We start from the raw sequence: 27,167 nt of genomic DNA on the forward strand, positions 1-27,167 counted from the left end.
ATACAACATGTAAAAGTACTGTAATGTTATTCATACATTAATCTGCATTCCTAGATAAGACAGTGAATGGGTCACAGCAGCCGACTGTATGTACTGTACATCATATTGCATTAAAATGAACATATCAGCCACATAAGAATAACAGGAGCACTCTCCCATCCACGTCCCAGGTTTGCAGATCTAATACATTATGATGTTCAAAAACATGTTGAACCACAATACTTGTACAGTTAATATTAATCTCTCTCTCTCTCGCTCTCTCTCTCTCTCTCTCTGTGAACACAAGGGGACAGCTGCCAGCAGTGGCAGGCATCACTTTGTTGACTCTCAAATTTTTTTTATAAGGTCTTCAAGACCTTTGCTAATGCCTCCTGTGACGGCCACAGGGTTGCCTTGGGGTGTTGTTACTGTTGTGTGCTCTGTCTTGCAGGGAGCTGGTGGGGGGCGGAGCCACCTCACCTGGTGTGATCAGCTCACCTGAGCAGGTTCAGATCAGCAGGCTATAAAGCAGCAGCAGCCTGACTGATTGCCGGCCCCTTCCCTGGCCTGCAGCCTGCTCTGTTGTTTTCAGTTATCTTTGGTTGTTCACCGTATTCTTTATTAAACCTTTTATGTTTATATAAGACTATGTGTGGCCTCCCCTTTATTGTTGCCAACCGTTGAGCCAGGTTGTAACCATCAGCTCCCACCAAGGCCACACAAATGCCAACGATGGCGAGGCAATACGACCTTCATGGATCTTTATTAATACAAATCAGTCATAGGGGAGAGAGAGAGAGAGAGAGGATAAAAAGTAACCACAGAACGACTCATTATCTATTAATTAGATCTGGATTGACGGATGGATCTTCTTTAAATTATTCATTTGATTAGTGTTATCATTAGCACGGCAAGCTATACGAGAGCTCCTCCGGCTGCAGGCTTACACTAATGTTAGTGGTTACAGAGGTTGTAGTTGTTAAAGCAAAGCCGAGGCCTCATTATATCTGTCAAGCCACGAGAAAGAGAATCAAGCCACAATCCTGAGCCCCAGTGAGGCTATAATAAATATTCATATGAGGTATGGAGGATGGACATTCTTTGACCTTAGTTTGAATAGTGATTATGTGAATAACAATGCTGAAAGGTATGTCTATGTGATGAACAGGACATGCAGTTCATTCAAATAATGAGTAGAGCGAGAATGAAGCAGGAGAAAGATTGGAGATGGGAAGCACTCTGAAATAAACATCTGATTTGTTCCACTAATCAAAGGTACATTCTTAGTTATATAATTAGAAAGAGAAGAAGTAAAGGGGCGAAGTGAGTCAAAAGCAAGGGGGAACCTGGAGCAAAGATTCTGTGCGTGTCTATAGTTTATAGCAGGTGAAAACGAGAGGATGGAAAAGGAAGAGGTGACGAGAGAAAGACAGCAGGGAGAACAGCAGGGCTCCTGTTTTGCTACTATCGGTAGAAAAAGGCCGCTGGCTCACTTGCCTTTTCCTGAGGTTTTGCTGTTGCGTGTGACTATGAGTGCCTGTGCGCTCCCCAAATCTGTCACAGGGTGCAGCGTGAGTCACAGCCCGCCCCTCCATCCATGCTCTGAATCATGACTCAGTTTATGCAGACTTAGGACTAAAGGATAAGCTTTTTTAGGCACAACTCAATATGGCTCCCGAAAAAAACATCCTCTTATAGGAAAAAAACAATCTCAACTCTGCAGACACAAACACACATTGAACAAGTCTCCATCTCAACCGGGATTAGATGCTGAGTCAGACTAATCGTTAACGTTAACACCACGTGTCTCACACACACCAAGAGCTAACGCCCTCAAGTCTTAGCAGAGCATCTTGCGTGAGGTGTTTTTGAAGGTTAAGTTATTCTGGGGTTTCGTGTCTCAAACTATAACCTACATTTTCTGGCGGCCATAACACATATCATGTACACTGAACACAGATCAGATCAAAGTTTAAGGATGCTTTGCTTCAAAGAGGAACATTTCAGCCTATTTTATTTGTGTGTGCATGCCATAGATAGTATAGGTGCATGCATGTTGCAGCACAAGAGTGGTTTGAATTAGGGCAACCAAAGACAAAAATCCCTCATCAGAAGCTGAGCTACTCAGCATTATGGACGCATTTCAACGTGAAATATGTACAACAGCTCAAACAGCAGTAATAATAAAAACCTTTTTTTTTAAATGCTTAAAGCCGAAAGTCGTGGCAGTGATGGTTTGACTACGGCTTTTGTGCTCACAAAGACAGTGCAGCAGTTTCAGTTAAATCCTTGGGTGAACCTGAAGCTGCTGTGTCGTCCAAATCTAATCCCATTACCACTACTGCTTCTCATTTAAACGGTGCCCTGACACTTGCTTTACACAAACCCAAGGAAAAGTCTACAGTCAATTACAAACACACACTGATAAGTAATAACCATTTTTCATACTTCCTCCTGAATCTTATGATTCTGTTTTGTAACACTGCCACGGCTCAAAAGAAACATTTTCCCTCATTTTAAAAACTTGAATTTTGAATTTTTTTTTTTTTTTTTTTTTACTACAACAATATGCACCCATCTCTTACGTTGATGAGGAAAAGACAGACAATAAGAGTCGATTTCAAAAAATTTGTGTCTGGCAGAACAATGTATTTTGTTCTGTTGAGTGTGTGTGGGGGAAGAAATGATGAATGCATCTAATGGCCCGTTTCCACATTAAGAACTTTTCCAGATCCCCAGGCTGCCGTTTCAGAAACTTTACCTGCATTTGGATCAGAGGAACCCTTGTTGTAACCTTAGTACCTCAGTTGTTGTTTCTTGCCTTCAAATTCGACCTCACACAATGAGAGCACATTTTCATTGTTTGCTCTAAAGCGGAAGTAAATAACCAGTAAACCATTGCATGTCTTCATCCAAACGTGGGTCCCTCTTAACCAGTTAGTATTAGACTCATGTGCCAAATCTTAATGGTTCTTCAGATTTGATGGATATGCAAACAGAGATCCACAAAAGTTCCTGATTTCAGTTCCTTTTCTATGCTCCTCCTGAGTATAGTTCTTGTGGTGACTTGGTACCTGGAACTAGCTGGTCAAAAAAGGGGCAAAGGAAACTTCAGAGACAGAAAGACTACAACTTTTACTTTTCATTTTAGTTGCCTTCGACAGCACAGTAAAATGCCATTTGTTACATCTGAACCTGGAAGACTACGTCTGACCCCATCCCACCCAAGTACCTTTGCATTTTAGGACAGATTGTGAAAGTGGTTGGGTTGACCTTTTAACTGATGCAGCAGTAAAGAACACATATACATCTTGTTCATCAACACACACTAACACAGTGGTCAGAGTCTATACAGTTGACTTACACACACACAGCTTTTTATGTGCCCTTGTGCTTTGAGATTCTTTCTAACAACTACTGGAGAAGAACTTTTAAATTGCCGGTCGAAGCGGTTTTGAAACACAGTCTGCCTTGATTGAGCTGGAAGGATAAACTCAACTGCATGACCCTGTATTGTCTCGGTGGCCCTCAGAGCACCGCTCACTTTTAATCAACAACAATGGTGCAGGAGAGGAGCAATCACACCATTTGTTACTTATCGATATAGAGGTCTACACTTGCTGACACTCATAAAACGAAATAATCCCGGAGCTTGTTTTGATTTTCCCAACTGTTAAAGTCTATGCCAGAACAGTGTCACTTTTCACCCGATTCTTCATTAATTTTGTGATTTGTTTAGCTGGTCTTTTCTGTAAACCCGACATCTATTTCACAAGTCTATCCATCCAGAGAGAGGGATCACACCTAAGCTGCTTTTCCTGAGGTTTCTTCTGCGTTTTTTCCTCCAGGACAGGGTTTTTCGGGGAGTTTTTCCTCATCAGAATGGAGGGTTTAAGGACACAGGGTGTTGTATGCTGTAGTACAGATTGTGAATCCCCCAGAGAAATATTGGGATTTGTGATCTATATAAATAACATTTACAAAACCGTTTCTAATCTCTATAGTGAAGTGAGGACACATTGCACAGAAGTTCCATATTAAAATGTCAATGCCTCAATGTGTTCTTGATTTCATGAACAAACAACAACTGCACTATAAACCCAGTTGTAAAGCACCAAAAGTTTAATCATAGAAAAGAGGCTGTTTGGACCCAAACTGAATAGCACCCGTTTTAAAGTTCAACTTTACTGAGGATGGTGAGAGGGCACCAATGCGTTTAGAGAAAAAGTTCAAAGAGAGAGAATGAAGTGAGGTTATAAAGAACAGGTAGAAAGTAAGTCCAAACATTTTCCATCTCCAAAAGTCTGACATGAAGTCTGGTTTGTTTAATGTGCTGTTATGTGATGCAATGTAATTACCGTGCTCGAGGTGCTTACAGGAAATTGCTTTGACATTTTAAGAAAAACCCTTATTCGCTTAATTGCAGAGTGAGGTGAGAAGATTTATATTAAATTGCACCAGCAGAACAACTAGTTCTTTTTACACTTCAGTTTTCTTGTAGGCCTTTAAAGAGGACCTATTATACTACTTTTCTGGTCTTAATTTCTTGTTTTACACTGCTATAGAGCAACCTGACACGAATCACATCACAAAAAACTATGTAGATTTTCGGAAAGCTCTTTCTCTTATTTTGGCGATCCAGCACGTCCTGTCAACACTTGAGTGTGTGTGCTTCGGCAATCTCCGCTCCCTCCGCCTGTGCATCGGCCATCTCCGCTACCCTCCCCCCCTCTTGCAAACCCCACTCCGTTGTGATTGGTTACCTTCCTTCCGGAACACTTTCAGTGGCGGGAAGCGCGAGCATGGACCTATAAGGGCGCGAGGCAGACGCGAACAGGGAAGTGACAGCATTACCATACATGGAAACATCCGCGTGGTCACGTCACAAATTTGTATGCGATGTCACGAATTATGAAAGGGTAGACCGCTTTGAAGACGTGACTTCTCGACTGGCTAGAATAGTGTTTAGTGCTCTGCACAGACACCCCAGACGGTCAGCAGGGAATACGTCGAAATGCATGTAAGTCATTATTTGATAATTTAGTATGGTTAAGCATGACTATGAATCATCATAACAACGTTTATAGGTCATAAAAGTCAAAAAGCATCATAGGTCCTCTTTAAACAAATGACAAGATAACTTGCTATTTAAAGTGGAAGCGCCAGGCCAGCTGTTTCCACTTCCACTTTCTACGCTAGCGATTAGATTGCATTCGATCGAACATATTTCCTAAACTGTCAAACTATTGCTTTAAAGGTGTAATCAGCGATTCTGGACAACGCTTGTGGTCAAAACCCCTTTTTGTTGAAATCGGTAAATATCTCCTCAAGATCCTCTACCTGTATGTGTGTGAGCTGGACAAATATCTGGTATTTATACACAGTATAGGCCCTGTAAACTGATATGTAAACAAAGTTATTATCAATGTTATTAAAGGGGGCCCACAGTATGCTAGCAACATGCCTGTTATTTTCATTTTGACAACAAGCAACCTTTAACTTGGAAACAAGTGAGAGAAAACATAGACATTCTTCTTACACTTCTTCTCTCATCATGGGTGGCCACGCTTGGAGGAGGAGCATCAATGGCTGAAACTCCGCCTGCTTTTCAGCGGCTTCCAGAAGCTCCAGGAAGAGGGCGTATCGTTTCCCCTCATCCTCCACATCTTCTATCTCAACCTGAGAGAAGGGAAGCACAGGGAGCAGGGAGGTGAGAAAGACATATACAGTGACATATACATTGCTGTGAGGATCTTGATCGTAACATATCCCGATGGTCATTGACAAAAAAAAAAAAAGCCCTAATTAGATGATGCAGTGTTGTGGTGAATCATGATGATAAAATGCCAGCATCATCCACTTAGAAGAGGATTTCAGTGATCTATCGTCTTGGCAACGTCAACACAGCTCCTGCAAGACACAGGAGGCTGCCTTTCTTACATTTTAAATTGAGCGTGCTTCTTGATTGTGATTGGAAAAACTTGACAATCTAATGATTGCAGTACAGTCCTCCTGCCAACCCGGGACCCGAATGAACTGCCCAATCGCAAAACACTCAATCTGGCCCAGCATCAAAGCCTTCAAACTTCACAAACAAGGCATTGGGAGGAAGGAACAAGGCTCCACGAATAATGGCGCATTACACTGTCAGTTTAAAAAAAAAAGTAGCAAAACCTATTCTATGCTATTATGAGAAAGAGAGAAACCGAGAGGAGGGTTAATATGGGGGTGATGAGAGGGGGAGGCGTGGGGAAAGTAATTAATTTTCTTCCCAAAGGTTGGCTTCTGGTGTGATTTTACAGTTCAGAGATTGGCTGACTTCTGAAGGGAAAACCGCAACCTTCCAAAGCATGGCTGCTGCAAAGACAAGCTCCGTGACACACACACACACACACACACACACACACACACACACACACACACACACACACACACACACACACACACACACACACACACACACACACACACACACACACACACACACACACACTCTCTCTTCTTTAAAACCTTCAGTTTCAATGGTAACACAGTTTTATAATTAAGCCGAGTTGTGCACTTATTTCTGTGCTGGTGAAGATCTAGCTGCAATTGCTCATATTTGGGGCTAGCAAATTTAGCTGTCCCATAAACTATAGTTTAATTACATTTTGAGGCAGCAAAATAATTTTCCTTAGGGAGGATAAATTGTGAGCTCACAAGAGCAATCTGGCTAGTGTTCCTTGCTTTAGTTTCTTTTTCAATGCTGCCAAGAAAAATGGATTAAATAGATGCATTAAAATGCCAAAGACCACCATAATAATTCTCAGACGTGATGGTATATCACTTTCAGGTTCATAAGGTACCTCTCTGTCTTATGAGTAAAATATAGGAATGCTGTTAAAAATGGCTCGTCAGCCATAAGAAATACTGACTAAATGTACAAATTTGAAAATCCTGCAGCAGCGAGGACTGCATGGCCCACGGCATATTGCATCTACAAAACTGTGGTTACTTCCTGGACTACAAAAGACTTTAAACGAAACATATACCCGAGAGATATTTAATGAAAATCTTCAGTGGAGCGCTGCGGGTGAGTTGTTTCATGCTGTGTGGGTCATTGTACAGGCACAAGCAAGTAAAGCTCCATATTGCTAGTCCCTTTGCAACTACTGGACATAGACAAGTTTATATCTCTGCATTACACATTCTTTCTTCAATGTATATGTATATAAATAAATATATATGTTTATATATTATATTATATATATATATATATTATATAAAAAATGTAATATATATGTTTATATATTCCATTTTCTTTAAATCTGTTATGTAATCAACCATACACTGTGATTCAGTTGTTGTAACTGTATATTATCCACTTGAATAATCAGCAGCTTTATTTATTTCCTGCTCTTGACAATCTTTTTCTTGCTTTTGATGGATATGTGGCTCCATATAATCCACTTGCTCTTGTTATTGGTTACAATGGACCAACACTGGGTGCAATGGATGACAATGCAATGTAATTAAGTAGTACTCGGATCGGCTTATTTCTTTAATTAATAAAGTCTCTGATACTCTTACTGAGACATTTGCGGGGTTCAATCTCTAATTTAGAAGTAAAGGCACATGCAAATAACTGGCAGCAGAGCAGATCCATGCTTAGTGGTGTAGTGGAGCGCCTTATGATGGGGGCATGGAGCAATAAATGAGTAAAGCTGAAGCTCAGGACCCTCTGGAAATGGAGGTCATTTTGGGAAACCGAAATGGAATCTTAACTACCTGTAAAAAGACCTCACGGCAATCTCAAGCACCCAAATCCATCACTGAGTGTAAACTGCAACCCAAAGCCTGTTCATCATTGTTATTTGCCTTGCTGTGTGATGAATACTGAATACTGAACACTTGCTACATATTGAAGCATTTTATGTTTTACAGCCGTATTTACACATCATGTTTGAAAATCCAAGGGTATGCAAGGCCCTGGGATTCCCTGATAGTATTCGGATTTCATTTTCCCCCTACAAAACACATTATAAATTGCACTCGGACAGCCACACATTTCAAAAACACTCCTACATGCATACGCAAATCCTCCCCTGATACAGACAGATACTGAGACCCATATTCTACCTTTTCAGCCATGTGTTATGCATGTAGGCTACAGTAGAGCGTATGTAGGTACAGTATGTTGATGTGCAACGGGGCTTTGCATCATCTGTTGATCTGTCATGTTGACTGAACATGTATTAGTCATGTAACACAGTGGAAGTCACTCCGCGAGCGCACGCATGCACACACACCAAAACTCACCTAGAGTAGACAACAAATGTCATCGCTGCCAATTACAATGTGGCTGTGAGGCTTTTATTTTCTTAACAAGGAAGGATGGTAATTAATTATGCCAACTGATTAAAATCAACATTTCCTCTGTATTGTACAAAGAACAGAGTACAAGAGGGCAGAAGGAGGGAGGGAGGGATGGAAGGAGGGAGGGAGGAAGGGAAGGAAAGAGGGACAGAGGGAGGGAGAGAGAGAGGGAGGTACGAGACTGTCAGCTCATACCAAAAAAACGCTTAAGAGCTGACAAATTAGATTGGACACAGCGTTCTCAGTCAATAAGCCAATTCAAATCTTTGTACATACAATGTATTCATCTATCCGTCCAGCTCTCTTTACATCTCTTTCCCAACACTATTTTTGTATCTCTTTCATCTAATGTATATCCCGCCCTTTTTTATATTATTTATCAGGCTTTCAAACACCTTCTCTCTAAACTGCTCTCTTGCCTCTCCATCTGTCATCATGGTGCAGAGGTAGACGCAGGGTGTGTAGCCTGGGCCCTTACAATCATTGAATACGACATGTATTTTTGTGCCAGTCATAGCTGTTGAGCTGTGCTTTGGGGCAGTGAGGCAGGGCCATGGAAAAGTTGTAGGCACTGATACCAAGGGGTCAACAAACAATTGGATACCCTATAAAGACTATTCTGTTGGGCAGAGAGTAGCGCAATAAAACCGGCCTTGAAGCAAACACACAAACAAACAAAAAAGGCTGCTAGCTCTCACTGCCTGTAATTTCAAGCTTCAAAACCACTTTGTATTGCTGCTGTCAGAGAGGAAAAAGCACTTGTTAAATTATGCCGGACACATGCTACGAGCTCGCCCACTGTGACTAGAGAGGTAGCCATGTTTTTTTTTATCAAATCATACACAGGGACACAGGGAGTGAAAAGAAAAACCATGGAAATGAAGTAAGCAGACAGGGATGGCTGAAGTAAATGAAACATGACAACTAGCAGTTACCAGGCAGCTACATTATTGCTCCCCGAGAGGAAAAGGTGAAAAGCTCAGTGGATGCAGGCGCTTGGGTGTATATTTAGTAGACTGAAGCGATAGTGATACTGTGAAATAGGTGTTGATTGTTTCCACCTGATTTGATTTGTTCATAACCTGCCTGGTGAGTGTTATGACATTCCGTAATCCCTTATTGCATTAGATAGAAATATGGGGTGAACTTCACCGCATTGACAGTGGTGCCCTTATCTCTTTGTAAAGTGGCACACAGACACATACACACACTGAGGATGTCTGTTCTAAGCAAGGAAGACTAGATAAAATGTTGTCACTTCCTAAGTTATATAAAGCTGTACTGGAATAACTTGGCCACAAACACATTTCTATAGGACACCCAGTATGAGTGTGTTTTGGTTTGTCCAAAAAAAAATTCTGTAGCCAGACATGGTATCTCTCAATTCATTAAACACTGCAATGCTGTTTGACTATAAGCATATGATAGTAAAACAGGGGGTAAAGCAGTGAGAGAGAGAGATGGGTGTTGGAAAAAATCACAAAACTGTTAGAGGGTATGTGGGTGAAAACACACACGCACACACATACATGCAGACAGACACACACACACACACACACACACACACACACACACAGGTGTGCAGAGAAATTCAAAAACAATCAGCTGAACGCCACCAAAAGAGAGCTTCAATAAACCCGTGTGAAAGTACTTCTTCCATATGCCGCCAACTTTTACTGAAGGAATAAACTCGTTCTAAATACATTTTCCAACATCAAAGCGTTCTGCTGTAGTCTTTTGAATTTGAACTGCTTTCAACACACAGCTGACACTGAAGTAGATCATTTTAGACACACACAGAAGGGGAATGAAGAATGCCCTGCACACACACCAAATCTTCTCCTGTCAACATTAAAGGCGGTGCATCCTGTGATTTGAGCCTCTAACCAGGCTTTGAGGTATGTACATGTTAGTACATGTTTGCCAACAACATCTAAGGGCTAACGTGCGAAAGTTTAGGGTCCATCTGGGGCTAGATCGATTGCTACCATCTCTTTATCTTATGTGGTCTTGAAGTCCTGTTAAGGCGGGGAGCTAGAAACTACATCAATATTTACTTTAGAATGTTTTAATGAAGATTATAAAACCCATTATATAAAGGGAAAAAAATGTGATTGCAAGATAAAGATATTGGCATTTCATTCACAAGTTTTCTCCTTTTTGGGAAATCGGCGCTGTCCATGGTGCTGAAAGGCTTCTCTGAGGAAATGTAACCCATCGTTGGACCACAGTGGGCTTGATAAACCAGCTAGCCAATTGTTTCACCATTGTTTGCCCGTCATAGCAAAACAGCCTACCATCACTGTCTGTCAAGCAAGCCTGACAGAAATGTCATTTAACTGGCTACCAATATAACTGCATGTACCAATTTGTAGTTTTATCTACGGTATACGTGTTCAATTAAACAGCTTAACAGAGGAGTTTGATTTACAAATTCAAAGTTACAATGTATGTGAGTATCCGCTGACTTTTGGAATTATCCTTGTACAAGCAACCAATTTAGTCTGCACCCCGAGGAACCGTAGCACCGACAATCAAGATGAGCAAATGAGAAAAGTGGGATGGATGTGTCAGTCGGTCGGTGCAAATTAGGGGCCTGCTTGACAAATTTCACCCTACTTGTAATGACAACTCTCTTCCAGTGCTGATGAGGGAGTTGTGCTTTCAGTGTCTGGGGGTGTGTCAAAACAAACACTGATAATGGCTAATTTGTTAAGAGACACAAGAGGCGCCAATAAATAACCACAACAGTCACCGTTTATTAATCTAAAACAAAACATTCATCGATGCATAAGAATGAACTATTAGCTGCCACAGTAATCGGGTTACTTAGAATAAAGGTCTGTTATGCTTTCCATCACTACCACCATTAGAGATTGCCAGCGAGACAACTCCAAATGCAAAATGATACAATTACCCAGATGAATTTTTGTTCCAATAAAAACACAACGATTGCAGGAAAAAATTAATGTCACACATATTTGTATTAATCATACAAGTACCATTAGTTGCAACTCAAACAGGCACTTCAGATACAGTATGTCCACCAGGATTTATTGAATGGATTTCAACCCTAACGCATGTGGTGAGGTTGAAAGTGTTGCAGCGATCTAAAGCGTCTAATTAATCATTTCACACAATCTTGGATTACTTGTTGCCTTGGATGAGGTTTTGAATGAGCCGTGGTTAACCTGAAGCCCCATAGCCCTTAATGAACTAACTCGTACTGATCTCTGATAACAACACAAGCTGTAATATTACAAAGTGCTATGGAGGAGAGTAAAATGCCCCTTCAGTACAGCACACACAATGGTAAGGGTGTTCCATTTGTTCATAGTGGATGCAGACCAGCTCCACTGAATTATTGAGGGTTTTCAGTAAACTTTAGAAAGTAACAAAAAATGGTTTACAGTGAGATGGGCAGTGTGTATTTCAAAACAAGCAAAGGCCATTAATTCAAGGCCTGAGGCAATTCTTTATAGAGTCATCCAGTGACTAAATAGATTACAGTCAGGGCGAGAACTAGATCACACGCAGCTCAGAAGATGAGAGTGATTGATCAATCAGGCTTACCCATCGTATGTTTGCAATCAATTATCCAAACATCATGTTGGATTAAGACATATATTTCTAGTCTGGAAGTGTGGAATTAAAAAAAACAGCTCAATCAAACAGCAGGAGATGTCTGAGGAATAACTCAATGCCATAGTGAGACATAATCGGCGCTGCTAGTCAAGAACTGAGTTGGAGTTTGTATAAAGTTGAATACTTATCATTTGGACTTTTAAAATCAATAACCAATCACTTTAGAAAGGAGAACACAGTCACACAACTCAGCCTTGTCTGTCTGCACTTACTAAACACCAATCGAGGCGAATGGGAATGTCAAGGGGGTTTGCCGTCAAACCAAAGTATTAATCAAAAGAATAAATGTTTTACTCCATTGTGTCGCTAGATGGGAAAATCATTTGATTGCCAAAGTCATCAGGCTTCATTCTCTGTGCACCATGGGTATTTGTACTATGCCAAATCCACCTAATAGTTGACAAGATATTTCACTCAAAAATAACAAATATCAGCCTTGTGCTTTTTGGAAAGGTCAGGGCAGGGCATCACAGAAGCTGGTACATAGTCTGGGTAGAACTGATAAAAAACAGTGAACCATCCAACCAACCATCCAAAAGTGTCATCCATGGAGTTATATGCAGCTAACAGCATTTCAAACACAGAGAACTTCTACCCTCATGTTAAAACTGCCAAATAATAACCTCCTTCGTGCATGCTATATAGGGCAACACCAACACAAAGCCTGGGATGTAATTTGAAAGTCCATTTCAATGAAAACGAATGAATGCCTTTGGGAATGCTCAGCCAGGCATCCAGTATTGATTCCTTTCAAAACAAACCTAGTAATAGAATGGAATTGATATGAAACATTTAAGTAATGGAAAGGGACATTTCTATTAGCACCTCGCCAGGCAGAAATGACACTGACCCCCCCCACCCCCGTGTCAACAGGCCACACACAAATTCATATGGTCAGTGTTACACAAAAAAAACTCTCAACTAAAGCCCCCATTCACACAGCAGCTATTATATGAAGCCACACATAGCCTGGAACATGGCATGTCTTTATAGCTGACAAGATGTGACCCTCTGAAGGACTGTGAGAAAACATCCCCTCTGTTGGTAACACTGTGTGTGGTGGACAGGTTAATGATCAGCGTTACCACCACTGTCTGTCTCGACAGCTCTGGGCCCTCTCACTCGTGACATCCTATTGCCGGTGCCAATCACAAACGGCGAGCGCTGTCAATCAAATGAGCAGGAAGAATGGAGGGCGGCATTTTCTAATTTAATATCATCATGACACAGAGTCAACTTCATCATTAAGCGCTGTCACTTTTGCTCAATTAAAATGGTCATCACCCCGACACCCATCCTTTTTACTACAGGTAACAGGTTTCTACAGGTTCAATAAAGATTGTCATCGCTTGTTGTAAATTACTTAATGTTAAAATGTTGTGACTGCCAGTCACCACAAGGGGAATTGTTCATTTTCTTTTGCCAAGATTTGCTGTAAACATTTTATTAAAGGTTTCGATTTATATCAACTACAAAAAAACATCAGTCGTAGTTAAAATTGAAAACAGAGGACTTGAGTTGTCTGGCTGGTTGGTAAGCCATGTAGTAAGATTAATTTAAACCCTTTTGGGCAAATTATTTCATCACTAGAGATACTATATCAAGTTTAAAATGTCTGACACTGCACCTGGCAATCAAATCAAGGTAATGTGACGCTTGAGTTTTGTAAGCCTGTCTGAGTTAAGTCAAACGTGCGTCGTGGTTTCCTTCCTGAATTTGTAAGAGCCGTTAGTTAAACATCAGTAAACTTGTGGCCCGATCAGCAAATCTGCTTGATAATCTTCTCTGTGACCTGGCAATTATCTCAGTCCTTGACCTGAGAGGCAGAGGGAGAGACGGGGGAAGGGAGAGAGAGAGAGAGAGAACACGGGATTGTGGGCATGTCAGTGTCTGGGACTCGCACTGCCGGTGGAGCTTAGGGATCCAGTGATCTCTGTGTCTGGCCTTTTGCGAGTGCGCTCCGAATGAGCCTCATCAATATTCATTGACCCGCTCTGGCTAATGTCCCTAGCGACGGGCGGAATAAAGTTGCAGAGGTCGCACACTTCACAAGGGGGGGGGAGGGGGCAGAGCGAGGGACGGAATGAGTGATGCGGAGAGAGAGAGAGAGAGAGCGAGGATGATAAGAGAGCGGGCGCAGGTTTCAGACCAAATGAGAGCAAAGACAAGTAAATACCAAAAGGGCAAAGCCTCGAGGCCTGTATGCGGTTGGGGAGTTTATTATGACTTGAAAGTGAACCACATAAAACATGCAGAGGAAACATTAGCACAAACATAAAAAGACAGACGTGCATGTAGAGAACAAACAAATGTGCATGCACGCACACAAACACACACGTATATGACATGAGAAGATGAGTGCAATGACAAGCAAATGCACATTCTCTAACCTCTCCCTGCATTTGTTATGCATTTTTCTCGCACTTTCTCTATAGTCAGGGACACATCCGTGTTGTATAACATGACACCTGAGTATACATAATGGTACGCACCTCAGGAGAGGAAGGTACAAGACAGGAGGAGCTCAGAAGTCAAAACACTGATGAGGAGTGGTTAGACAGAACGGGTGGATCAATGGAAGGGGTTAGGGAGAGAAGGAGCTTGTAGACACCTGACTCACATCAGTATTAACAACGCAAACGTAATCCGCCTAAGTATAGATTTATATTAAACCCCATTCGTGCCAAAACCTCTTTTTTAATCATGCATTCGTATATGGGTTGAGAAACATTCAAGGTGCGAGGAAGGCAAAGGAATATACTGTACTAAGCGATGAGAAACGCACACAGCTACATATACTGAGACATGCCATTTGTTAACAAAAGGTTAACCTAAGAGAAGGTTATATTGGAAAAATGTAATTACATGCAGTTCAATCCCCATTTCACATGTGGATGTGAGGGGATAGTTCAAAGCAGCTACAAGGTACCTTCAGCTTGGGTTGATTCTAGTGGCACCTTTGGTTAAAACCATCCCCCAGGCAGGTGCATTTGTGTAGCAAGTGAAAACGTCAATGAAGATGCACCGAGGTTGAGTCGCGAGGAACTAATGTATTTATATTTGACTTTTTCTGATTAATAATGGTTTTGGTAATAGGATGATTGTTAGGTACATTAAACTTTGTGTAGTACCGTTCAGAAACACATGATGTTCCGGTCTGCCTGCCGTGAATATATATTTTTTCCACATATATCAAGCATGTGCAAAAAGCATTAACAATAACTATAAACAAATAGTGCTGTTTTCACTGATGGTCTCGTTTGCTGCTAAAGATCACTAAACATCGAAGGGAAAATGACACTGTTTCATAAATATTCAGAAGTTCTGCGTAGAACATTTTAGTTTGGATGAAGGCACACGCACACATGCATACACACACACACACACACACACACACAAAACCCCTTCTCTCTCTCTCTCTCTCTCTTAAACAGAGGCTCAGGCTGAATCCTTCCAGTTAAAGCCGTAACCTGGTGCTACAGAGCAGGAGGAAAAAAAAAATTTGGGTGCATTGAGTGCCCTCACTTCATCTCAAATGTAACCATTCCTCCCTCTCTCTTTCTCTCTCTCTCTTCCTCCTTCTCCCCTGGCTCTGTGCAGTGCTGCCCACTACTTTATCTCCAGCTGTCCTCGGGCTCTTTCCTGTTTTATTTGTTCTGTTGTCTGTCTCCCTCTCCCAACCCCTCCCCCTGTTTTCTTGTGTATTTTATTGCACTACCTGTTCTCCGGAGTTTTCCTGACTGAATCATCGGCTATCCCACCGAGATGACTGAGTGGCTCTGCTCTTCTCTCCAGGCTCCCAGTTAAAAAAAACTGAGCATAAATAAAGTTTTTCTCAAAAGGAGCCCAGAGGGATAGATAAAAGCTGCCAAAACAAGTGGAATTATTGCCAGAGCTTGGCTATCACGACGGTGACCCCTGACCTGTCGTATTAGAGTGTGGCCATAAGACAGCTTACTCAACCCCATCACATCTATTATTTATTTACTTGGAAAGACACTCTTTTCTCTCTCTCTCTCTCTCTCTCTCTCTCTCTCTCTCTCTCTCTCTCTCTCTCTCTCTCTCTCTCTCTCTCTCTCTCTCTCTCTCTCTCTCTCTCTCTCTCTCTCTCTCTCTCTCTCTCTCTCTCTCTCTCTCTCTCTCTCTCTCTCTCTCTCTCTCTCTCTCTCTCTCTCTCTCTCTCTCTCTCTCTCTCTCTCTCTCTCTAGTCCAGGCTCATTCACTTTCATCATACAAATCTTTCTCAGCCTCCCTGTCAGGCATCGCCTATCCACCTCTGCAAAGCTCTGACATCCTTTCCCCTCACACAATCCCTAGTGGGCCAAATCATTTTCAGAAGTTCTCCTTTTATTTTTCAACTTTAAAAAAAAAGAAATGGTTCAAGACAGCCCATCCACCCATTTGTCAATATCTTATATATGAGTGTGTAAGTGTGTGTGTGTGTGTGTGTGTGTGTGTGTGTGTGTGTGTGTGTGTGAGCACCGCAGGGGGCAAAATGGCAACGGTCAGCTGCAGACAAACACATTGTTCTGCCACTCCGACTTATGTTTCTGTTTGTATTCCTTTCAGACCAAACAAATGCTGTAGTTACAACAAAACCGTGCCCCATCCATCTGTGCAGTGCTTTTTCTGGTCAGCTTTCACTGTTATTCTTCGATGTGTGTGAGAGCTGGGGCTTATTCTGTCAATATGGATCAGCATCAGACTGCTTTATACTGCTGCCTTGATATTTAAATAAACGCCGAGTTGAGTGGGATGCGTTTAAATGTATGGCAGGCAGCGAGATGCACTCTGGCATTGACACACATTTGATAAATGCATTCACACAATGGAAAGCTTTTAAGGCTTTCATTACCGCATCTTACAAACAATAGGCGACATCCATGTGTGTCTGTTCGACAATTCACATGGCATGTCTGAAATATCCAGGTGTGTGTGTGTGTGTGCGCATAACAAAGTACTTTATTCCATAAAACCTGATATCTGTCCATAGCAGAGACGTGATCGGAATAGAAGAATCAAAAATCCATTCCTCAACTCTGAGGATAACTGGGATGTTATTTGTCAAAAGTTAAAGTGAACTCAAAATTTAAACCTTGATCAAATCGAAACTTCAACTACTTTTTTTTTGCGAAACGCAAGAAATATAGAAAAGGTTGAGACACTGTAAAAATAAAAAAGCGAGGTCAACGTGTGGTTTCTGGAGGCTGTGTAGCTGCAGACTGGGTCATCCATATTAAAAAAGCAGAGCCAAACAGTACACCACCAACAGCAGATAATCCATGACACTAACAGGGGGAAAGGGGCTGGAGGCATGATTCAGCTATTGATGTCTTGATGAGCTTAGATGACGAATTGCCATGCGCATGCACGCACACATGCGACTAACCCTAATCCTCACAACCTTCACCTACGCTCTGCCAACATGTAAGATTGCTCCCTCAATGAGAGCAAAGCCCAGGGATTTGGCACAGTAGTCAATATACTTTCACATCAAGGCTACAGCAGGTGTATGCACACAAGCACACCTGCGGCATTAGCATACATATGCCAACACAGACACATTTGCTTTCAGATATCACTTGTTTGTCAGTGAAATGACAAAAACAAATGACCCTAAGTATATTGTTATTAGTGACTTAAAGGCCAAGTGCACAATACACACCAAACAGACCCTCCAGTCCTGACAGGGGTGACATTTGGACGCCCTCCTGTTATGACTAATCATTCAAAATGAAGTCACAAAATCTATCCCTGGCTTCACCTCTCACAGCCTCCCTCCCTTTCCTACCCCTCTACCTAAATGTCAGCATTTCAATTGGGCTCATTAATACCTCCATTTTTGGGCGTCTGTGTGTGTGTGTGTGTGTGTGTGTGTGTGTGTGTGTGTGTGTGTGTGTGTGTGGCAGAGGAGTGTGCTGTGAATTGGGCTGTGGTTTTCTCAGTTTTCAAGTTTCTCTCTACCTGTATGTCTCAGATCCATCATCACTCTGTCTGTGTGCGTTGTGTGTGTGTGTGTGTGTGTGTGTGTGTCTGTGTGTGTGTTTGTGTGTGTGTGATAGAAAGAGCTCGCAGGTGATAACGAGAGAGTGTGTGAGAAGGACGGTGGCTGTGAATCATGCAATGGCCTTTCCTTTGACGTGAACCAGGTTGACCCAGTCTGGACAAGGCTTGGGCTAAACAGCATCCATCAGAGTTGCACAAATCTATTCATACCACAAGCCGGCATGCTGTGTTTGCCTGTTTGGGTGTACACTATTAAAAGGCTACTGTATATGTAGATGGGGATTTACATACAGAAAAATGCAGGGGGGAACGGGGGGACTTGAACTGTCAATGTGAAGAGACTGCAGAACATTTCAGGCAAACTGCGAGGATCTGAGGATTTTTTCGGCGTACTGTCAAAGAAGTTTGCGCAGAAGGCAATGAGGCAAGGATTACACAGTGAGCAGATCAGATATCAGATCTGTAGGAATGTACAATGAAGCCTTGAAACACACACAAAAGGGTTATCGGGCGACTGGAAAACAAACAAAGAACTGAGGAACCGCTAACCTTTGAGCTAAATCAGCTGTGATAATCACACAAACTGCACCCTGAATTCAAATTCAGTTCAGACACAGTAGTAATGCCCTAGTATTTATCCAAGTTTGATATGTAAGCTAGTTGTGTCAATTTTATTTAAATAGCGCCATGTCGATTTTATTTAAATAGCGCCATATCCAACAATCGTTAACCCATGACACTTTTCCCATAGAGCAGGCCTAGACCATACTCTTATAGGAATTACTCTTTTTATTAAAAACAATAGGTTGTGCAATGTGTGATTGGCTACTGAATCCTCTAAAGGATATTTGGTTATATGGGCAAATCTATGGAATGTAAGGCAGTACTTAAAGCTAGTTAATCTTTTGTAATACCAATGTGTATACAGTATCTCACAGAAGTGAGTACACCCCTTACATTTCTTCAAATATTTTAATATATCAACACTGAAGCCACTTCAGGCTTCACGTTGATTTTATAAGTTAATTAAAAGAAAGGGGAGGGGGGGGTGTACGCTACCTGCTCTTCCCAGACAAGTTAGCAAATAGCTGGTACATAGCGGAGCATCAATTAGCTAAAAGAGCCAGATATTCATATACCATAAGCTAAAGGAGCGTGAATAATGGACGTTCATTCAGGTGACCAGACACACGACTCAGTAGGAATGCTAATGGTGTTTGTCATATCAACTTAAACAGTGGCCAAGAAATGTGTTATTGAAGCTTTCCTTTTTTTTTTACCATGAGGTGGTTTAAATGAGTCTCTGGTGACTGATTTACAGACGTTAGTTCAGGTTGTCAGTCCTACGCTGTTGTCAGAGATCTGACAGCCTGTTGGCAGCGTTTCAGATGAAAATGAACTGTGGTAGCTAAAAGAGACATATTTGGTTTAATATTTTACATACAGTACATGCTGCACAAGCTGTGGCCAATTAGACAACGTTATAATAGTAACAATAAGCTCTATAAGCTTTTACTTCGGCTTAAAGGAATAGTTTGAAGTTTTGCTAATTTGAGAGTTGGATGAGAACAACAGCCTGGCTCTGTACAATGCTAACAAAATCAGCCTAGAAACTTCTAAAGATCACTATATTAACACGTTTATGATTGTTTAGTTTATTCAGGCTTCTTCTAACTGTAGCCACCAGACTGCCAAGGTTACTGTTTCCCCATTTCTAGGCTAAGCGTCTCATAGATTAAGATATGAGGGTGACTTCACTGCTATCCCCGAAAACTTGAGTTAGTATTCATAGTCGGCATTTTCAGAACCTGCATCTCATTACTTGCTTTTTAGCCCCGCTGATGTAATTTTAAGTCATACTCAAAATATTGACATCAAACTTTTTAGAGGGGGAAAAAATAGCAGAGGGTTATAATGCAAATCAAGCATAACATCTGTAATTCATCAATGACAACTGGCCAGGCCAATTTGGAGCTGAAAGGGACAAATTACATCCAGAATTATTAATTGATCAATTAAGAAAAAGTTGCATCCCCTCTAATCAGCTCCCTTTTAATCACTAGTTTCATTGCATGCTCATTCTTAGAATAACTATTTTCCCCCAAAGATTTTTTGAAATATGAAAACCATATAATTAATGCATTTTTAAGACCCTGGGGGCTCTTTGAAATACATTTTGTTCTTCCCTCTTCTGAGTCATCAAGGACATTTTAGTTCTGCTGATATTGAGGAAAAGAAGGGCAGAATGAGGGGAATACAAAGAGAGCGGTAGAGGGAATTACATCACAGACATGCAGACATTCAAGAGGGGTTCATTTCTAAGATCAAAGCGACGTTTTCGTCAACCTTGTTTTACAGTTACATCTCTTTACTGAAGTGAGACATACATACACAGGCATTTTCTGCATATTCAGTATGTCTGCGCATGTGCCTGTTTGAATGTGTTCATTTGAAAGCACAGCTGTGAGTGTTTTGTGCGTGTGAGTTCATGTAGCTATTTTGCAGCTGCCTTTGATCGCAGACGACAGTGCTGATGATCAGACGCCTTTGTCGCACGGCAAACAGACAGCGGCGCAGAGGGAAAGATGAGAGGAAACTCAAACCTAAACCTACTACTGATATCAGTTTCACTCACAATATCTGGCTTGGCAGCATGGTTGTCATGGAAATCGCAGCAGGCAGTCTGTTTGTGGATGCCTGTTTGTGTGTGGGTGTGTGTGTGTGTGTGTGTGTTTGTGCGTGTGTGTGTGTGTGTGTGTGTGTGTGTGTGTGTGTGTGTGTGTGTGTGTGTGTGTGTGTACTGCATGGTAGAGCATAGTATGCAGTGTAGATGTGTGTGAGTGTGTTTCTGTAGCCGGTGGGACACAGTAAGACAGGAGCCTTGTTGATTAGTTAAGGGACTAAGGGGACAGAAGGGCCCAATTCCAATCCAGCCCGCTCTCCCTCCATTTGTGTGTGTGTGTGTGTGTGTGTGTGTGTGTGTGCGACTGGTCCACTATATGAACACTACACTCACGTGTGTAAATCAAATATGAAAGGGATGGATGAAAGGCCACTCACTCAAAAATATCAGTTCACTGTTTGGTTATTTACTTAGGATAAGTAATAAGTTGCCTAACAAAACCGACTTTTGATTGAGTATTCGTGCACACATGACAGAACTATAGGCTACATTGGATTTTTGATTGAACTAGTTGCCTCTTTTGCGCAATTTCAGGGACTGTTTTGTTTATTTTTTACTTTTCTAATGTGTATTCTATATATGATGTATTTTTATCTGGATGTGTTTCATGAACCTGTAAAGCACTTTGAGTGGCCTTGTGTCTGAATTGTGCTATATAAATAAACTTGCCTTGCCTAGTCGATTAAACCCGGGAGCTGATATGAAATGTTTAACCAAAAATACATGTGCCCCAAAAAAGCATTGAAGTGAATTGTTTTCCTTTCTTTTTCTCCAACATTGTTTTCTCTTAGAGGCTTATGTTGTAATGAATGTACCAAAGTAGTGTTATGAAATGTAGTAATTAAGAGGAAATAAGATAAGAAGAATGAAAGTTTGAAGTGTTTTGCGGAGTGTAACTAAACACGCTGCTAGATAGGCGCTATAATGCTTTTTAGTTTGTTTGCTCCTTCTGGTGGATGATCTCACCCTTTATTCTCCAGCAGGCGATGGATTGTAACACCATACTGACCTGCCGTGCAGTATGTTCCAATACAAAACGCATTAAAAAAAAACTGCACTCCCTCCATCCCGCTGTCTCCATGAGCGTCTGACTTTTTCAGACTGTGGTACTAGCGCGACTCAGTCAAGGCCTCGGGGCAACAACATGCTGCTATGAGTGCCAGCGCTGCTCGTGTGTGTGGTACCAGCCCTCGCCAACATGATTACTGTGCCACTGTTTTCAGCAACAGCCAGCGGTGATAACCAAGAGTCGCTCCAATTACGAGGAAAAACTGTATGAAAGTGTGAGTGCTGCTGTGTGCTCCAATGTGTTTGTTCATGCCTCCACATTTTTTCGTATCTGTACAGTTATCGGATATGGAACCAACTTTCCAATTTACACAAAAAATTGGACCAATCAAAATAAAATTAGAAATTTTTGCATAGTGGAGGCACCATGGTCGCCTTAAGGAGAGACGAGAGAAAGTGGCACTCCATCCGAAATTAGTCTTGCTCTTAATCTCTTACAAGATTAATTAACTGGTCCTTTGGAAGTGTGTGTGTGTGTGTATATGTGTGTGCGCACGCCTGCCTGCCTGTGTGCGTGCAAGCAAGCAAGCGTGCGTGTGTGTGTGTGTGTGTGTGTATGTGGCTGTGTGTTTGTGTGGCTGTGTGTGTGCCCGCCTGTGTGTGTGTATGTGTGTGTGTGTGGGTGTGTGCCGGACTATGTGTGTGTGTGTTTTGTCAGAGCCTGCCAAATGTCAGGAGTGCACCCAATTAGTTAAAGAGCCCGGGCCCACACACCTGTCTACCTGCGCTGACAATGGCTCTTGGCTGCCTGGCATACATTTACACATTAATTAACCAGCTCAGGCCATTAATTAGTCCGTCAGGAAATGTAATGGTAGGTACCACCAGGGAGGGGGGAAGACGAAGGGAGAGACACACATTTGAAGGGACACATGTGCAAACACCCAGCATGCCTTAACCCAGATTCTGTACAGTCTCTATTAAATACTGCTGCAAATTTACAGAGGCTTTGCTTGTGAGCGCCGGCCACTGTTGGTTTTGCATTTAAATAGACCAGCAATTTATCTCCATTAGTAAGACTAAAAGATCACAGATTGAGGCACTTACATTTGCGAATAGCCTTCTTAAGTACAGTGCCACAGTATGCTTTTCTCAAATCACTCCTTCATGATGTGTTGCTATGGTCTCGCGCAGGTTACCCCACAAACTGGAGATGAATCCTAACCAAAGCCTTGTGTGTTTTTGACACATTTTCAAATAACATTGATTCTGTCTTTCTCATGTGTGTACTAATTTTAAACAGATTTTCCAAGATCACATTATGTTTAGTCTTTACTGGTTCTATTAATACACAACTGTTTGTGAAAGGTCAACAACTGAAATGCCTTTAAAAATATCTGATATGAGAAATCAACAGTAAAAAGGCATGAGTGAATCATACTCTAATATGAACCTCCATAAAGACTTAATTAGTCATTTGTAGGTTACAAAAACCACAAATCATCATCTCAGCTCCTTCGAAATCACAGGGCTAGCATTGGCCTTAGCTGCAACAGCAATAGGTAGAAGTTAACTACACTACACCACCTTTTAAAGCTCAAGCCTCAAGGCCTTCATTTTATTTAACGCAAATTTATATGTCAACATTCAACACAGTGAGCAATTCACCCTAATGCTACCCTTTCTTTCTACTGTTCTTCTTTTGATCTCCCCTCTCCACCCATCAATTCTTTAGTACCCTTTCAGAATGTACGGTCCCGCATTTCATGTTATGACCTTGGATCAAAGAAAAAGAAATCTGTAGCCTCCTTCACACATCAAGTACCAGAGTGTTCTGTTTTTTAAAGTGCTTGGGATTAAGAGTTTGTTTCTCAAGTAATGTGAAGCCCCCCTTACCTCTCTGTCTTTGAGGACAGCCTGCGTACGGTAGAGCAGCAGCAGACGCACGTCGCTGTCTCGGAGGCTGAAGTTACTCTCCAGGATCTGAAGTACGTCGATGCGCGGCCGCACAGGCAGAGACGCGTCACCACAGAATGGATGTAACCACGCCAGGAGGTCGTCTGATGTTACCGCACTGTCTCTAAGGAAACACAGGGGGGGGAGGGTGAGACGGGTTGAGTGAGACAGAGATAAACACATAATCAATACTTACTTCTAATCATTCTAACTCTTGACATTATTTTAGCATTTCCAGTCATATGCCTGATACTTTGTAATGTGATTGTATATGTATGTGTAAATGGGGGAGCGGTGTTGTTCTGATGGGTTGCAAGATGGGTTTAGCTTCTCAGTTTGAGTATTTGCTGTTTATTTTTCTTCGTTTGTGTTATGGATCATTCAATGCACTTTATATATTAAATTATATTCTGTGTGTGTTCGTGTGTGTGTGTGTGTGTGTGTGTGTGTGTGTGTGTGTGTGTGTGTGTGTGTGTGTGTGTGTGTGAGAGAGAGAGAGATATAGACAACCTACCCGCTCTGGACATTGTTGTGCACAGCCGTCACCATGGCCTCCAGGACCCTTAGGGGTTGTGGGTAATTTGTCAGGGCGTCTCGGTCTCCACTGAAAAAAACCACATCACCAGATCTCGTCTCGCATAATTTGATAATTAAGATATGATTTTCAGAATACCACAACTGTTGATGAAAAGGTGTCTCTCTTCAAATTGGGTGTAAATTAGATTGAGGGGCTTTAATTGCACATAATAGTAGGTGAGCTTAAAAAAGTAACGTGTGATATTTTCTGCAGTGTCATTAGTGAATTTGCTGCTGCTGCTGCTGTTGGTGGTTATGCTGCAGTATGTGTGTGTGTTGGTGTGTGTGTGTGTGTGTGTTCCTGTGTGTACTGTATGTCGCAAGAGGAGGGCCATTTTTCATAAAGACAGAAGGGGAAAAGAGGGGTGATTTCCCCAGACTCAACTCCCATTTGTGGTTGGGCTCATGCACATACACACACACACACACACACACACACACACCCACACACTTACATACAAAATACACATACACACAAGTATACAGTACACAAACTGTACATGCACAAATACAAATTATTCAGCAGAAGGGGGGAAATATGACGCAGCAGTTTCTTCATTGCATTTTACTTATTCCAATTTCTCACCAAAGAGACACAAACACAGAATAGGCATAACACATGCAATAGACGGCCATTAGTCTGAGGCCTACATACCAAATGCTACGTTTCAAGAAAACCCTGCAACAACATACACATGTAAACACATGCATGCACACACACACACGAGGGCCCAGACTGACACAGAGTGTGTGTGTGTGTGTGTGTGTGTGTGTGTGTGTGTGTGTGTGTGTGTGTGTGTGTGTGTGTGTGTGTGTGTGTGTGTGTTGTAGAAGAGTTCATGAGAGGAACAGCTGTATCAGGCTGCATTAATTATAAGATGATAATAAATCAAAGTGTATGCATGCATGGAAGTATGTGTGTGTGCGTTTCCATTAGGGATAATGGCTACATGTCTACTCCACTATGAATGTGTGTGCGTTTGCGTGCGACTGTGCGTGTGCGTGCGTGCGTGCGTGTGTGTGTAACTGCAGGTGCCATCTATCTGCACCATGCGCCATTGAGCAGCCGTGAAGAAGCAGGAAATGAGGCAGGGATACTGTATAATCAAGGCGATTGGCACTCTTTTGTCAAGCCAATCAGATATCCCATTGATATCTGGCCCTTTCAGGAAAAACCTTGCTCCTTGGCCTGTGAGGACATAAAGTAGTGCCCAGTATTGACACATAGGGATCATAGTACTAAATTACAAACTTTAAAAAGCCCTACTCTGAGAAAGGCCTTCCCACTTTAAGCAAATGCACATGTTCAATGAGTGTAACTAAGCTTCGATGTGTTTAATTGTCTGTTTATGAATAACAACTACAATCAAATGTTGTACTTTTTGGATGTTAAGTTGAACAATATCCAAGTATTTTCCTTTTTCCTAAAACCTGGAAGCTCTGCAGACACGTAGGGGTGAATGGTCTCTCCATCTCTCGCTACATTTTGAACGCTGGGAGAGCACAATACAATGCTGTGAGTTCAAACTCCCACAGGCAGCTACGGCAATCCAACACTTCAGACATTTGTTTTGACAGTGTTCACCCCCCCACAACGTGCTGAGCCTAAAGTGGACCAATATACAGCACGTTTTCAAATAACAACCGACAGAGCTCAGACAGTAGGTGGTGCGTTTAGGTGGCATTCAGTATTTTTTTTACGTACATATATGTATTTAATCTCAACAGACAGGAATGAAGGGATGTCTGTAGATGGTAATGTTGTTTGACAGGGCGCAAAACAGTGAGTTTAATAAAAAGAGAGGTCATTGGAAATACATGTAGCAATCTGACAGGTAGATTTTCCATTTTGCGTTCAATAGGTTTGTACAGTGAGCGGTACATCCTTAAACACACAGTGTACCGGCCTACAGCAGTGTGGTTTTGTAAAGACTATCCCTATTATTACCCATTACCTGAACAGCGCAGGGCTTACATGGGTCCAACCAGTGTGCAAAACCTTTCAGGATTTATAAACCAGTGAAAACAACGATAACAAACGCAAAACTTAAATATTAGCAAATTTCTGAGTCAGAATATGTTTTGATGTTAGATCAATTATGGTGAAGAATAAGGTAAACATTTAAACTGCAGTGGTTTGGAATGAAAGGAAAGTTAGCAAATGTAGAGGTGTAGTTCATTTTTAATCAGACCTATGACATCCAGTTAAATTTAGTCAATATTCTTGCAGTCTAAAAAGTATATTTTGTACTATTAACCTTTTGGCTTAGTCACTCTGCCAAGCATAACATTTCTCTTATATTCATTATATTGCCTCAAAGGCACTGGAAGGTTTATTTAGATCTCTTGGCAAGAAAACAAAGAAGTGCTGATTGTGTCCCAGCCAAGCCAAGTTGTGCCACCATGTTGTGTTGTTGATATGTGTACATGTGTATTGACAAGAGTTGACTTGATCATATACCAACTCTTAGTTTGTGTGTTGAGCAAACAGTAAGTGGGAGGGAGATGATATACCTGAGTGCTGCCACGACTCTCTCCATTGCGTTGTGAAGCACCGTTTTGACTGACAGGTCGAGGCGTCCGACCGCCACGCACAGAAGCTCTCCGATGCGCTCCAGAGGCTGCCCATCAGTTGCCATGGTGACTGCCAGCTCGTGTACTTTTGACCTCTCGGATCGGCTCAAATCGTAAAGATGATAGTACGGCTGGAATACAGAAAGGAGACAAGCGCAATGGGAGGGCAGGCAATTGTTACACTGACAGGAGAAAATATTTCATGACACAGAAATAGGCAAAAAATAAAAGGTGAACATAATAATAGGAGGTAGAGTAATTCACAATTATGAAGTTCTAAGGGTTGGTTAAAAATTCAGAAAAAAAAGTTATTAAATTATCCCACATTATACTTCCTTATCTTGTAATGATTTCAGCTCAAAGCATACCATTGGAGTAATCTTTT

At 41.7% G+C, this 27,167-nt stretch overlaps 1 protein-coding gene across 2 annotated transcripts in view; it reads right to left on the reverse strand.

Moving 5' to 3' along the window:
• Positions 1–27,167, reverse strand: part of nbas (NBAS subunit of NRZ tethering complex) — a 153,337-nt gene that overhangs the window by 14,965 nt on the left and 111,205 nt on the right. The window contains exons 47-50 of one of the 2 annotated variants that reach the window (XM_080047550.1): positions 26,723–26,913; positions 24,147–24,236; positions 23,573–23,756; positions 5,519–5,658 (exon numbers count right to left, since the gene is read on the reverse strand). In XM_080047550.1, the coding sequence (XP_079903676.1) occupies positions 5,519–5,658; positions 23,573–23,756; positions 24,147–24,236; positions 26,723–26,913 (605 nt within the window). Of the gene's footprint in view, positions 1–5,518; positions 5,659–23,572; positions 23,757–24,146; positions 24,237–26,722; positions 26,914–27,167 lie in introns of those variants that run through there. The other variant, XM_080047551.1, reaches the window with a different exon arrangement.

The sequence above is a fragment of the Ammodytes marinus genome (assembly GCF_949987685.1).
Source record: "Ammodytes marinus genome assembly, chromosome: 19".
Lineage (NCBI taxonomy): Eukaryota > Metazoa > Chordata > Actinopteri > Uranoscopiformes > Ammodytidae > Ammodytes > Ammodytes marinus.